At 43.8% G+C, this 14,149-nt stretch overlaps 1 protein-coding gene and 1 long non-coding RNA gene across 3 annotated transcripts; one reads left to right on the top strand and one right to left on the bottom strand.

Moving 5' to 3' along the window:
- Nucleotides 1–3,432: 3,432 nt before the first annotated feature.
- Nucleotides 3,433–9,308, bottom strand: LOC307043963 (52 kDa repressor of the inhibitor of the protein kinase-like). Of its 2 annotated transcripts, XM_079688941.1 has the most exons (4): nucleotides 6,627–9,308; nucleotides 6,430–6,537; nucleotides 6,107–6,154; nucleotides 3,433–5,878 (listed from the first exon to the last, which is right to left on the bottom strand). In XM_079688941.1, the coding sequence occupies exon 4, from the start codon at nucleotides 5,127–5,129 to the stop codon at nucleotides 3,603–3,605; it is 1,527 nt and encodes a 508-aa protein (XP_079545067.1). In that variant the 5' UTR covers nucleotides 5,130–5,878; nucleotides 6,107–6,154; nucleotides 6,430–6,537; nucleotides 6,627–9,308; the 3' UTR covers nucleotides 3,433–3,602. The 2 variants fall into 2 exon arrangements, with proteins under 2 accessions (XP_079545067.1, XP_079545066.1); XM_079688940.1 differs by having other exon boundaries at nucleotides 6,430–9,308.
- A 1,990-nt stretch (nucleotides 9,309–11,298) lies between these two features.
- LOC307042472 lies at nucleotides 11,299–13,128 on the top strand. Its single transcript, XR_013809128.1, has 3 exons — nucleotides 11,299–11,469; nucleotides 11,781–11,860; nucleotides 12,356–13,128. It is a non-coding gene; the product is annotated as an uncharacterized lncRNA (long non-coding RNA).
- Nucleotides 13,129–14,149: the final 1,021 nt, after the last annotated feature.

Raw genomic sequence — 14,149 nt, 5'->3', positions numbered from 1 at the left:
GTAGCTTGTAACGTGTCTGTATAATACTGGGAGGGTTGCTTTAAAAAAAAGAATGTCTGTTACAATAACTAGTTACCTGTAAAAAATGTAATCAGTAATTAAAATGTAAAATCTGATTACTTTCTGGTACTCTTCGATTACCTCAATATCAAATGCAATGCAAAACAACAGAAAATAAATATCAATAAGATGTGTTTTACTTACTGTAAGTGTATTATGTAAGACAACAGAACAATGTGACGTTAGAAAAGAAACCAAGATATCTCGCATCAAAAATGTGTCCTCTAATCAGAGATTGTGTTTATAGGAAGACCTGCCTTTTATGAAGCATATTCCGGCAGCAGCCTATTCACCAACAATGAAACACATGAGCACATACTAAAGTTTAAAAAAGCCGAAATCTGAGCTGATAGAAAAGGCTCCATTTTAGTTTAATACACACAGTTAAACTCACACACATTATTCTATGAACATATAGGTTCACCTGCTGAATTAAAAACAGAACAAATGAACCAAAGAAAGTGAAAACCATAAAGCAGATTCAGGCAGTGGGCGTATAGATTCACACTTAAAGTATTAGCCTATAAAGTACAGCTGACAGAGAAGAGAGAACATCTGATCCTTTACAACAAACACAATATGATATTTCTAGGTTTCAGTAACATTGCAATCCTGCTAGTAATCCCCAATGGTTAGAAATGTAATAGTAGTCTGATAAAAACAATTTTTTTAATGTAACTGTAATGGAATACAGTATACATAATCCAGTTCAATGCAGTTCTCCCCAAGCCTGTGCATTATACATGAACTCTATTTAATTTTACATTAGTAATATATATATAAACATTGTAAATATTTCCTGTTTGTTCTCTGGTCCCCTATATTTCAAAGCTTCACATAGCTTTTTGGGGTAACCCATTGCCCATATCTCCATTACTGTATGTCGCGGTCGAATAGTCAAGAAGTCAGCTCCTATCGTCTATCCCTATCGTCTATTCCTTGATCTCTGAGTGAAACGTGACAAGGTTAAGGAATAGTGGAAAGGAGAATTCAAAAGGATTTAGGAGAAGAGACTGCGGTGCTATGAGAATCCGACTGGACTTTCACTATCCGACGTAGCCTATTTATGATGCGCCAGCGGACGTCATAAATGTGCGTCTGCTGCTGTGGGGAAACTGCAGTTTTCTATACAGCGGACTACATGGATGTATAATAAGAACGACGGACTACTTCAAACTCATCTAGAGACTCTGCACCGTGCTTTGATGGTGCTGTTTTATGCTTTATCAACGTGGACAACAGAGAAACATATGGTTCATGACCAAAGTTGGAATTTAAATAAAAAAGGAAATTGAAACTTATGCTCGTCACCCTTTCCCGCCGGTCCAAATTAATACAAATGATCCCAATACGTATTATTGTATGAAAATATCTTAAAATAAATACAAATGTATTTATTAAAAACGTTAGTCCTTAACATATATCACTGTGTATATCACCATTAAAACATCTTTTAAAAGTTTAACAAACTCCACACAGCTCAGTAAAGACTGCGAAATGTTGACTTTATTTGATCATTTCAGTAAAAACTAACGTTTATAGTTCTCTTTTTGATTATAATACTGATGAACGTTCAAAACAAACCACTTTTGGCAAGTTACCACATACGTTTTAAAATGCTTAATAAGCACCGTAATTTTCATGATATCATTTCTCGGTCATACTCATAATCGGTTGTTTCCGTGAACGGCCGACCGTTGTGTGATGGCAAATCCTGCAGCATTGTGGGGCCTTCCTTTCCTTTTGTAAAGGAAGGTCCAATGTTTCCTAAGCTAAAGGAGGTTATATTTCGTCCCTACTGACCGCCAGAGGCGGTGCTTTAGCACTGGATATATCCATCGCACGCATGCGCAGTTCGAGTACTTAATAACAACAAAGTCACCTGTGACCCACGTGACACCGGCTACATAGGCCGGCGTCATTAGCGGAACGGTTCCTTTTCATCTTCTTGCTTCGCGAGAGTACCGTGGTTGCATTTTTGTAACCTACAAGCGTTCGTTGGAACGTTAGATCTCAGGATTTCCCCGCTGTGTGCAGTTTCGCGACTTTTCCAGTCGGGGCTACGGGCTACCCGTCCCCCAGGAGCTCTGGCCGCTACGCGGAAAACTTTGACGGACAGGTTGGTGTCGGCTTGGTCGGCTCCCTCTCCCAGCTAAGCTGTCCTTATTTCTGTCTTGTTTACTATTTGGCTTTAACTTTTTGGGTGACGGCAGCGTTTCCGCTCCCTCTCTCAGGAGTTGCCCTTGCTGTGCTATTTTGTACTTCTGCTGACCATTGCGTTTTGCCAAGCTATCATTAGCATTTTGAGTTTCCAGCTTTAGCTGTGTTTCCTCGGTTAACTAGTTAGCAGTAGCGTGGCTCAGCCTAACCGTGTCCTGGCGCGCAGCCACTTGGTTGACACTGTATTAAGCCAGGATTATCCGTGCTGTTTTTTCTTTAGAGGCCAGTTTCTGGTCTTAGCCTGTGTTTACGTTTAACTTCGTTATTATCCCAACCAGTTAAGGCAGTGTTTTCGCCCCCGCTCCTGGTGAGCATGTTGCCTGATTGTTAGTAGCAACCGCCCGGCCAAGCTGTCCTGTTGAGCTTCTTTATTTTATTTTTATTTCAGCTAGGTGTAGGCAGTGCTCTCGCTCCCGCTCCCTTTGCTGGTAATTTGGGTGTAGGACATTTACATCCCTCGTCGTGTTCGGCGAGTAGGAGCATTGCTCTAGTCTTCCCGCTCAGCAGGTAGCTGGTGAAGGCTCTGTCCTCGCACCCGCTCCCAGTTGCCCTGTATCTGGCCACCTACTTAATAGCTCATTCATGTAGCACCTGCAGGGCCGGCCCTAGACTTTTGGGGGCCCTAAGCAAGATTTTGTTTGGGGGCCCCCCTCACTCTAGCGCGTTCTCACTACACACAACACGGAACCAACTTTTGTCTTATGATGTTAGTATGAGCACACATATTGTACAAATAAGCATGTAAACACTAAAGTGGGACCTGAGAAGAGCAGCACAGTCTTTAAATTGACTACAAATAACTACCTAGGCTATAACTAATGACTATATAAACTCAGTGAACAGAAATATAGAAACTCCTCAGTCCTCAGTGACATATGTTTTGTTGTTGTGGCTCTGAGTCTGTACTCCAGCACATTAGATTTGAAATGAAACAAGGACTATGAGGTTAAAGTGCATACTGTGACCAAGTATTAAATATGACTACTTTGTTGAAGTGTATGTTAATTTGTCCAATATTACATTTGATCCCCCATTTTAGGGGATCAAAAGTACTCTGACAAATGAACATAAACTTGAATAAAGTAGTCATATCAGATAGCACTGATGAACTGACAGTACAGAATAAAAAGACTGACAAAGTGACCATCACTGTTCAAAGATAGATATTTTTAATAAAAAACACTCAACACTAAATAGAATATATAAATAGATCCAAAAATACCTTTAAAGGATTAAATAATATGTGCAAAACAAACTGCTTAACAATGAAATGAAATGTAAAAAAACAAATGCAAATACAAATGTTCCTCTCGTACGTACAGTCAGAATTGTTCTCTTCTTGCTTTCCTGGAGGCAAAGTCATTGATGACCTGATCATAGGAGATCTGGCTGCCAATCTGGTGGTTTATGCTGATTATTGCCATTCCACTCAGGCGATCCTGGGCCATGGAGGACCTCAAGTATGTTTTTATCAGTTTGAGCTTCGAGAAGCATCTCTCTGCGGACGCCACTGTCACTGGAAGGGTACAGGCTATTCTCAGCGCTATCCAAAGATTTGGATAGATCTCACACAGCTCGTTTTCATTTAAGAAGGTGAGCATCTCCAATGTGGTCATATCTTCTTTGGGAAGCTCTGGAAGGCTTTGCATCTCCATGGCTAGCTCTCTCCAGTCAACGTCTGCCTCTTCGCCACATGTCAATGTTTTTCCCAGCAGGGCACATTGGTCTGTAAGTGACTCATCATCCAGATTATGGAAGTTGTGAAGCACTCCAAACTTGTCTCTTACTTCCCCCAGGGACTTGAATCTGTCCTCCAAAGACTGGATGCCACAGTCCACCACAACATTAAAGAATCCTGTTTCCAGTCTCGTCATGGCATCAGCCACTGCCTCGTCAGCTGCCTCGTAGGCAAAATGCCTCTTTTTGCTCCGCAGCCTCTTTTCTTTCAGCACTGCCTCAACATTCATATTTCCACAGAGCTCTTTTGCTGTGGCCTGAGCATCTGTGAACCCAGTGGCCCTGTAGGTTACCAGCGATGCTTTGGTTTTGTCTAAGAGACTGACCGCAACATCCAGCTGCATGTTGACAGACTGAAGGAGCTTGCTAACTGTATTGATCTTTGACAGAATATCATACCAGACAACAGTGCAGATTTGGAATCTAAATGATCCAATTTCTTCTGCCAGGGATTGGGCCTCAATTCTGACCACGAGATCATTTGCGTTTTCCCTCACCTCTAGCAAAGCCTCCCTGACCTTATCCGTTTGGTAGCGCAACGGCTCGATGCTATTCACTCTGCTCTCCCACCGCGTCTCACTCCAGGACTTGAGAGTGATGTCCACATGTTTTTTCAGGATGGTCCACCTCTGGGGAGAACCTGAAAACAAGGTGTACAGCTTCTGAACATTACCAAAGAAGCAAGTAGCATCTATTGATCCTTTGGCTGAATCCGCCACCATCAAATTCAGTGTGTGGGCTGCACAAGGAACATACAGAGCTCGAGGATTCTTCTCCAACAGCCTGGCCTGCACCCCTTTATTTCTGCCCTTCATGTTTGCACCATTGTCATAGGATTGTCCTCTGCAGTCCTCAAAGGGGATCTTCAGCTCCTCCAGCCTGTTCAAAATGAGTGTAGACAAACCAAGCCCTGTGGATGCAGGGGCTATGATGAACCCCAGAAAGTGCTCCCTGATCTCAGTCCTTTTCTTCACACTCACTGTTCGAATCACAACAGTCATCTGCTCCTGGTGGCTGACGTCTGGGGTGCAATCCAAAATGATGGCAAAATACTTGGACTCTTTGATTTCAGCCACCATTGCTGCAAGTATTGTGTCACTGATACAGGACATGAGTTCATTTTGGATTGTTTTACCCAAGTATGTAGTGTAATTTCCTCCACTGTCAATGCGTCTGATGTGTTCTTTAAGAACAGGGTCAAACTTGGCAATTAGCTCAACTTCTTTGAGGAAATTCCCGTTGTTGTGGTTATGCAGGGTGTCAACAGTCCCTCTAAGTCCCAGGTTCCTCTCTGCTAGAGATTGGATGATGGAAACCAACCGAATGAGCACCTCTCTTCACCTCTTCTTCTCTGCCTCCAGGAGGTACAACTCTGTTTTGTCTATTGTCTTCCCTTTTCTAAGACGGAGCTCTAGTTCCTTCCAAGTCAACACACTTTTCACATGATCTGGGCTGTTGTCGTGTAGCTTCAGTAATGCGCCAATATTCACCCAGTCCTGTTGTCCCTCTGTTATGAGCTTTAATTATTTCTTGGAAAACAACTTGCAGCAAAAGCAGTAGACTGAATCATTGTTCTTGGAGTATATTAACCAGCTTCGCTTAACTTTCTCACCATTTACAATTGTTCTAAACATGTAATGATAATGAAAGCTTCTGTTGTTTGGTGTTTTCGGGAATACAAAATCTCTGTCCACCTGTACTGGCCCCCTAATCACCAGATCTGTACGTACGTGATCGTTAAGTACTGATGGCCACCCAGTTGGATCCATTGGTGAACCAGAGAGAAAAGGAGTAGAAGTTACAGAGGTAGGTGTAGTAGGCGTAATGGTACTGCTCTCAACTTCAATGGGTACAGAAATACCTATAGGGAAATTAATTTTAAAAAATAAGTTTTTGTTACTTGACATGTTTACAAGTTGATGTTCCTGGCAATGAACAACACAGTTGAATGATTGAACACAATAGTAATAATAATATTCATAATAATAATAATAATAATAATAATAATACCATGATTGATTGGACATATAGTGCTTTGCTTTTCTTGACAAACAAAGTTAAGGTCTCTTTGATGTAGGCCTAAACTTACCAGCATTGTCAGAGGTGGTTTCTTCAGTGATGGAAGTTGATGGAACTGCTATGGAATAAAGAAGTATATCATTGTTTAATATATGACTATAGGACTGTCTCTAGATCAGCTGTCTTTTCACCACTATGGCGCTGCTTTTGAGATAGCTCCAAAGTGCTGATCCAGAATCAGTCCTTAAAAACAGGTATCATCAAACTCCTGCCCCATGCATGACAGATATTTATTATAAGCAATGAACAGCGAGCTTGCTCAATAGAACTTTGACAAATGGCAATTGTAGCTAGCTCTATGGGCTTAATCTATACACTTAACACATCATTTACCAGCATTGTCTGAGGCGGTTTCTTGGATGACATCGGAGTCACTGGTGCCAACAGCTGACCTTGTGGTTTCACATTCACCAACAGCAGCGGTGGAGGTTGATTGACCTGCTATGGAATAAAGAAATATATGATTCGTAATGTAATGACTTAATATTCCAAATTCAGAAAGCTCTCACTTTGGGCCCATTTGAACTCACCAACAGTGTCCTCAGTGGACGTTGTGGTGTGTGCTGGCACCTGCTGTGGGCTTCCAAAGTACTTCAGAAGTGCTCCTGAGGAGAGTATGTTACAGAGTTAAGCTTTATGGAAACAGACTTGAAATGGAACATCAAATGGAACATACTAGCTTTATAAAGCTAATTCAATATTCAGCCAATGAATACTTGCATTTACATGAACTTAGAACCCACACAATGATGTTTGGATAGTTCGATAGATAGATAGATAGATAGATAGATAGATAGATAGATAGATAGATAGATAGATAGATAGATAGATAGATAGATAGATAGTACTTTATTAATCCCAGGGGAAATTGGTTTACTTGGTCAAAATATGAAACAAGCACATATACCTAGCTAACATTAGCTACGAGTGTGACTTGCTGCCTGAGCTAAACTTTTCTAAAGTAAATTAATCAGTAACGTTAATAGCATCGCATTATTCTACAGAAAGGCTGAGATAATAATGATAACTTGGCTAGTTAGCTAGCTGTAACGTTAGCTAGAAAGTAAGTAGTAGTAGTAAGTAAGTTAGAATACTCCCAAATCCAAGTTATCCAACTATTGTTAGTGGGACACAGGACAGGAGACAGAGCCATAATATGAAGTTACATACCTTTATTGTCTTGCCTTTTTTCTTCATTAAGTTTTCTATTTTTTCGTTTTTGATCACCAGAGGCGTATGTCCTTTTTTTGCCAGACATCATGCAAACTGAAGGCACCACAGTTGAGCGCTCAGCTTTGCCTGCCCGCTCGCTCAAGTTGTCACAGCGTTACAAATGTGCCACAAAACCAACCAATCGGAGAACTCGAGAAGGTCAATTCTGATTGGCTGGTCGTCTCCAATCATATCTTCTATCTGAGATAGATGAGAGTAACACCTACGCCACGACGATTGTTTTTGTACTCCAAATATTAAGCAAAATATGTCACATTATATAATGACTGTTACAGAGTCATCATTTTGAGAAAAAGGCCTTCAAAGTTTCCTCTTCTCTGGATCGATCTGATTGATTATTAGCGGAGCAAATTATCAAAATAGTACGGAGGGAAGATATTTTCGTTTGGATTACTGGTCTGGGGGAAGCCCGCGAGTGTGTGTGTGTGTGTGTGTGTGTGTGTGTGTGTGTGTGTGTGTGTGTGTGTGTGTGTGTGTGTGTGTGTGTGTGTGTGTGTGTGTGTGTGTGTGTTTGTGTATTTTTGCATGTGTGTGTATTGTGGGAAAACACTCGAGAAACACCGGCTGTTGTTATGCCTGCTGTGACGTCAAGTTACTCCGTTCTCCGCTTTTAATTATGCCGTTACAAGCTTCAAAGTTGTATTTATCATCTGAATTTGCCGAAACAAGTTTAATATTCTGAAAGCCAATACTTTGTTTATTTGAAATCAGATGAAAACAAACTGTAACGGACCCTGCCGTGTTATCTATGATTACTATACACCTTACATTCATCATTTCAGCGGAGGGAGGGGAAGCGGCGCTGCGGAACAGCAGAGTGGCGAGTGAGAGCTGTCATCCTCCCTTTACAAGCTTCAAATGCCTGTAGCTAATGAGATTGAATCAGTGTTCGAATTACCCATTTGCTTTCGGGGGAGCCCTATTTATTTATTTTATTGCTAATCATATAGGCAGACCTGAAAGATCTATATGTTTCCTGCATTAGGTCAACATTGATCGCCAATAGCTTGTTTGGTAGGACATCTTTTTTTCTCCTCTCCGAAATCTCGATCGCTTTTTCGTTTGCCTGGCCCTTATGGTGATTATAAATCTTTTTCCGCAGGTTATTCTTTTAATCACTGCTGACTTTTCCCTGAATCCTTTCTTGTGAAAGGTGCACTCCGGTGGATTTTTCTGCGAGCGGCAGAGAGATCAATATACTTTTTGCCTCTTTGCAAATCTCATATCCACATTCATCAGAAAAGATGGAGTGAGTGGAATGAAAAGCCATGGATAGCTTTCATTCCACTCACTCCATCTTTTCTGTGTCCAGTTAAAAGGCAGGTCATGGGCATCGTCAGGTTTGCTAGTGCAGGTGGCGCCGGCGGCTGTGGCCGTTGTTGAAGCCTCTTCAGGCTCCGCATCGGTAAGCCTCTCCCTCGGTGTGGAGCTGTCAAACGCGACCCTAACGCCGCTTACAGCCGGCTAGCTAAAAGTTGTTCCGTTCACGTTGTCATTTTTAGAATCCTTCGCTTCTTTGCTTGTGAATCCAAAAGCTGCGAGGCTTGGCTGATTTCGTTTCGCCATATTTTTTATGAACATTTCAAATACGCCGCCGGCATCGCCGCCGTAACCATAGCAACGTAAGTAGCGTAAAGAATGCAGCGCCGCCACGTACAGATGGCAACACCCAGAAATATTCACAAATATAAAACAAATATTCAGAAACTGTAATGAACAATGACTATTATTTATTTCAAGAACTTTTATTTACAGAAACTCAACATTTCTAATCTGTGTGACACAAATATGCAGCTCCCCCTATTTATCTCAAAGTCGGCCTTCAGGGGAGCTCCCTCCCTCTTCGGGGGAGCCAAGCTCCCCCTTGGCTCCCCCCCATTTCGAACACTGGATTGAATATAACAATCAAAAATAACAAAATATACACAGCTAGATCAGATCGCGTTTTAGATGCGACTTTAGAGTAGAGCAACGGTGTACTGAGATAAAAAAAAAAAAAAAAAAAATTTAATTTTTTTTTTTTGCTAGGGGGCCCCTCAGTGGCTGCGGGGCCCTAAGCGGCCGCTTATGTCGCTTAATGGGTTGGGCCGGCCCTGAGCACCTGTATAGCTCCTCTTGAGCCCGAGGATGGCCATGACCGCTGTCCCTCTTGCCTTGGCCTCAAGCATTTGAGAACGCCTGCATGAACTGTAGCTGTATGCCTCGGGCGCTCAGAGTAGCTAGAGTTGCAGAGGTGGAGCGTTTGGCAGCAGCCAACGGACAACTCTCCTCCTCACATCTTCCTCCAGAGCAGTTTAGCTGTTCCCGACAACGCGAGGGAACGATGGCTATAGGATCTAGAAAGAGGCTGTCCTCTAAGGTGGATCAGTTAGCTGCCGACATGGGCATGATGAAGAAGCTCCTCTTGGCCTTTCAGCCAGGGGCCGGTATAGGGGCTGCTAGCTTGCCGCCCGCCCCTCCTTCGGTTGCCGCACTTCCACAGGATGACGTCATGTCTCTAGCGGCTTCGGCTAACCTCTTCAACGAAGAGGTGGAGGACGAGGCCCCGCTCACTCCGAGGAGGCTTCCCACTCCTCTGCTCAGGGTTCTCTGCAGGGCGTGGAGGACGCCTCCATGGCAGCCATTATTCGTGCAGCGATTATTCTGGCACACTTACAGCTTCCGGTTCCGCAGGCCGACCCGGCTCAGGCTAGCGCCTTCTTCAGGCGTAACCCTGCCACTGTCCCCCTCACTGTTCGCTCCATGCATGCTGGAGAGACACCAAGGCCCTCTCCCACTCTGGCTCTGATGCCCGGACCTTGGCTGCCATGCAGGATCCGGCGAGGGTGGCGCTGGGTCGCTTGCCACCCATTGAGCCCACCATCGCCTCCCTGATTGTGGCTCCTGATGAGGCTCTAAGGCCTGATGCCATGTGCCCTCAGCCTCAGTTGACAGGGTCACAGACGAACTGCTCTGTAAGGCCTACGACACAGTCCACCTCTCTGCGGCAGGCTCCGGCTGAGCCTCCTTTGCTGGGCCTCAGTGATGCATCACTGCAGGCCTTTGCTTTAGGGAAATGGGGCGAGTTATGTCCTTACTGGTGCAGACTCGCCGCCAGGTTTGGCTGGCGCAGTCTCCTCTAACGAAGACATATAGGAGAGTCCTCCGTAGCATGCCAGTCGAGCCAGGGGAGCTGTTTGGGGCAGCTGCTCTGGAGGCACTGGAGCGTGCTGCCCAAGCTAGGCAGACCGAGCAGCTCTCGGGTCTGATTAGGCCTGTGCCCACTCCCAGCAGGCCCAGGGGCCCCTCTAGCAGACGCACTCAGCCACCAGCTTACAGTGGTGGTTTGCGGGGGTCCCAGCGGCCTACTCAACCGCCTCCCAGTGACTTTCGGGCCCCCGATCGCCGGCCTTCTAGGCAGCCTCGTACAGCCTCGTACCTCAGCGCCTTACCGGCGCGAGGTACGAGGCCCTGAAGCCCCGGGCCGGTTGTCGGCTGCTTTTCCCAGCAGCAGCTCAGCTACTGGGCCGCCTGTACTTCCGACCCCTGGGTAGTTTCCACCCTAACCCGGGGATACGAATTGCAGTACCGACGTGTGGTGTGAAGGTCCTGCCGTATCTAGAAGACTGGCTGATCTGCGCGCCATCCCGGCCTCAAGTGGCCCAGGATGCGGCGCGCCTCTTGTCTCACGTAGCCCGGTTGGGCCTGAGAGTGAACACAGAGAAGAGTTGTCTGGACCCTGCCCAACAGGTCACTTACCTGGGGATGGTCCTAGATTCGGTCGCCATGAGGGCCTACCTGACACCTTGTCGTGTGGACGACATTTCCTACCTTCATCCCATCTTCAGGCTGGGCAAGATGGTGCCTTATATCCAGTTCCTCCGGCTCCTGGGCACACTGACGGCTTCCTCAGTCGTTGTGCCCTTAGGCCTGCTGTCTTTGCGCCCCATGCAGATGTGGCTGAACAGCCTCCACTTGGACGGCCAAGTGGCACAGGCACAGGGAAGTCAGGGTGTCACAGCGGTGCCTCCACTCTCTGTCACGCTGGGGGGACAGGGCCTATCTTCCCATCCCGCCGGGAGACTGTCACCGTGGATGCATGTCTCTCAGAGTGGGGTGCAGTGTGGCAGGGCAGAACTGCTCAGTGGTCCACCAAGGAAGGTGTGCACCATATCAACGTGCTAGAGCTTCGGGCTGTGCTGCTCAGGTTTTTCTAATCCTTGTGACGTGTGTGTGTGTGTGTGTGTGTGTGTGTGTGTGTGTGTGTGTGTGTGTGTGTGTGTGTGTGTGTGTGTGAGTGTGTGTGTGTGTGTGCGTGCGTGCGTGCGTGCGTGCGTGTGTTTGTGCGTGCGTGCGTGCGTGCGTGCGTGCATGTGTGTGTGCGCGCGTGCGTGCGTGTGCGTGTGTGCGGGACACATTTTGATATTCTTTTTTTCAAAAAAATCTGCCTCTTCCTTCCAACTTCCTTACAGAGCCCCTCCTCCAACACACACAAATGCGCACATGACCAGTGAGGGCACGAGATAAGTTTGTGCACGAGATAGAAGGCTGGGTAGGTAGGCCATCCAATTATTTTAGCCCGGCCGGCTAAAATAATTGGTCGTGCTTTTTACAGTACTACAGATGACATTTTTGTATGTATTTATTGTCAAAGCATTTAATATTGCTATCGGGATGTTAGGAGCATTCCATGGAATATAATAAAAAGTGCTTCTGAAGTGAATTACCTACCCCACCTTTAATGAGCTGGACATCTGTTGTTAACATTCAGATTATTTTATTGTATTTATTCTCTTGTCTATTCCATGGAGTCATATGCATCACGTACACAGGCTGCATGGGTGCTATTGTCTTGTGCTTTGTGCAATATTAAAACGTTATTATTCTTATTCTTATATTAAACATGTTTATTTCACTCCATCATAGTCTATGAAATGATGTCCCTGCATTGTTGTGTATTCTGTTGGTTTGAATGTCAGATGTTTCAGACAGCTTCACCATGCCTCCTCCTCATCCTCCTCATCCTCCTCATCCTCCATGTTTCTAGTCTTTTCATAAAGTTGGGAGCTATTGGTGATTTGAGGAGTGGCTCTTGAGACGATCCTCAGCGTGTTCCAGATGAAGGGTTATTGAGCGGCCCTCTGCCTTGAGCCACCGAGAGCTTGACCCCCCCATCCTGTCGATGATTAACCTCCGGGGATTGTCGACCAAATCGCCAGGTGCAATCGATGGCTTCACAACTGTCACACTGACCACTTCCTCTAATGATGACCAGCTAATTAGTTGCTTCTCACTGCAAGTGCATCAACTCTTCAATAATTTATTTAGCCTTTTTTATTCTTTGAGGTATAATGTCCTGTTGTCTGTGCATGTCTATCTGCCACCCTGCTATTGTCTCAGTCTCTTTATTACAGCAAACCGGACCACTAGATTCAATCTGAATTCAGCCAAGGGTTACAACTTCAGATCAATGCTCAAGTGTCTTCTATAAATGATAATTTACCTGCTAATGTCATACTTCACTCCCCTGCTTGAATGTAACCTCCACTGACAAACAAGCACAACAAATCCATATAGTTTACACTCATACGAGACGCACCTGTCTACTGTACCAGAACTAAACTCTAATCGATCCACAATGCCCTGTTGGACTGCCGTAGGCTTCATCATTATTAACTCATCGTTGTTTTATAAACCACAAAGAACCACGTTTTTCATTTACATTGGACCTGATGATGATCAGGTCACAGCATATACTGTAATTTGTATTTATTGTGTATTTTTGTATTTATTGTTTCATATGTATGAATTATGCGTCAGGATTGCTATTGTAATGTTATTGTACTTGTACTTATTGTAATGTTATTTGAACGTGCATTACAATAAAAGGCGTTCAGTTATTTTCTTGATAAACAAAATTCGATATTAGACTTTTTTTTTATAAATGTATATGGACGTATGTATATATATATATATATATATATATATATATAAATGAATATATACATATATAATTTGGATGGGCTCACGCTCCTAAATGCTGCAGTAATACTCTTACACTGTGTGACAGTGATTGTTATCTGTCACTGCCCTCCAGTGGCACTACACCTATCCTCAGGGTCTTATATAAAACCATAAACCTATGATATGAACATATTACATGATTGTCTGTTGACCTGAGTCTTTTTCAGTATGTCCAGCACAAAATAAATGAAATAAAAGACTTGTTCCCTTTAATTCACCAACCAGTGGGTCAACATTTCCAAATTGCTGTCAACCAGTTTCAACCAACAAAATATATTATAAATTAATTTGAAACTTTTAAATCTTTCACTTTGTGTATAGAATAATGTTTTTTTTATCTATTAAAACGTTTTAGTTGACTTGTGTTTATCTAGCTCTCTGTGGCTTGATCTACATCACATGACCATCTTTGTTGTAATTTAATAAACGTGGCTGCCTCATCGCTCCATTTATATTATAACAATTATATATAAGTGTGAACATGCCATGTGATTGTTCTTCGTGCTACATAAAGTAGCCTCGAAATGCATTGTGAGTAATTTATATAAATACTGACATGGCATGAGTCCCTGTTAAGACTTTAGAAATTGTACATGTATCTTTTTCTCACAAATATGTATTTTTGAAGTAAACTATGAGTCATGGATGACACATGTATTCATTCTTTATTGAAGATCAAACTTCAGCAGCCTGTGGAATACGATTTTGATGATGTTGAGTGCCTTTTTTATACATGCAGTAAATATACTGCAATAAACTACAGGCTTTAAAAGAAATGTATACGATAACAGAAAATAGAATAGGGCTTCATGTCTGA

Source organism: Notothenia rossii, assembly GCF_949606895.1.
Source record: "Notothenia rossii genome assembly, chromosome: 6".
In the NCBI taxonomy this organism is placed as follows: domain Eukaryota; kingdom Metazoa; phylum Chordata; class Actinopteri; order Perciformes; family Nototheniidae; genus Notothenia; species Notothenia rossii.
This window is presented reverse-complemented; position numbering and strand designations above follow the sequence as displayed.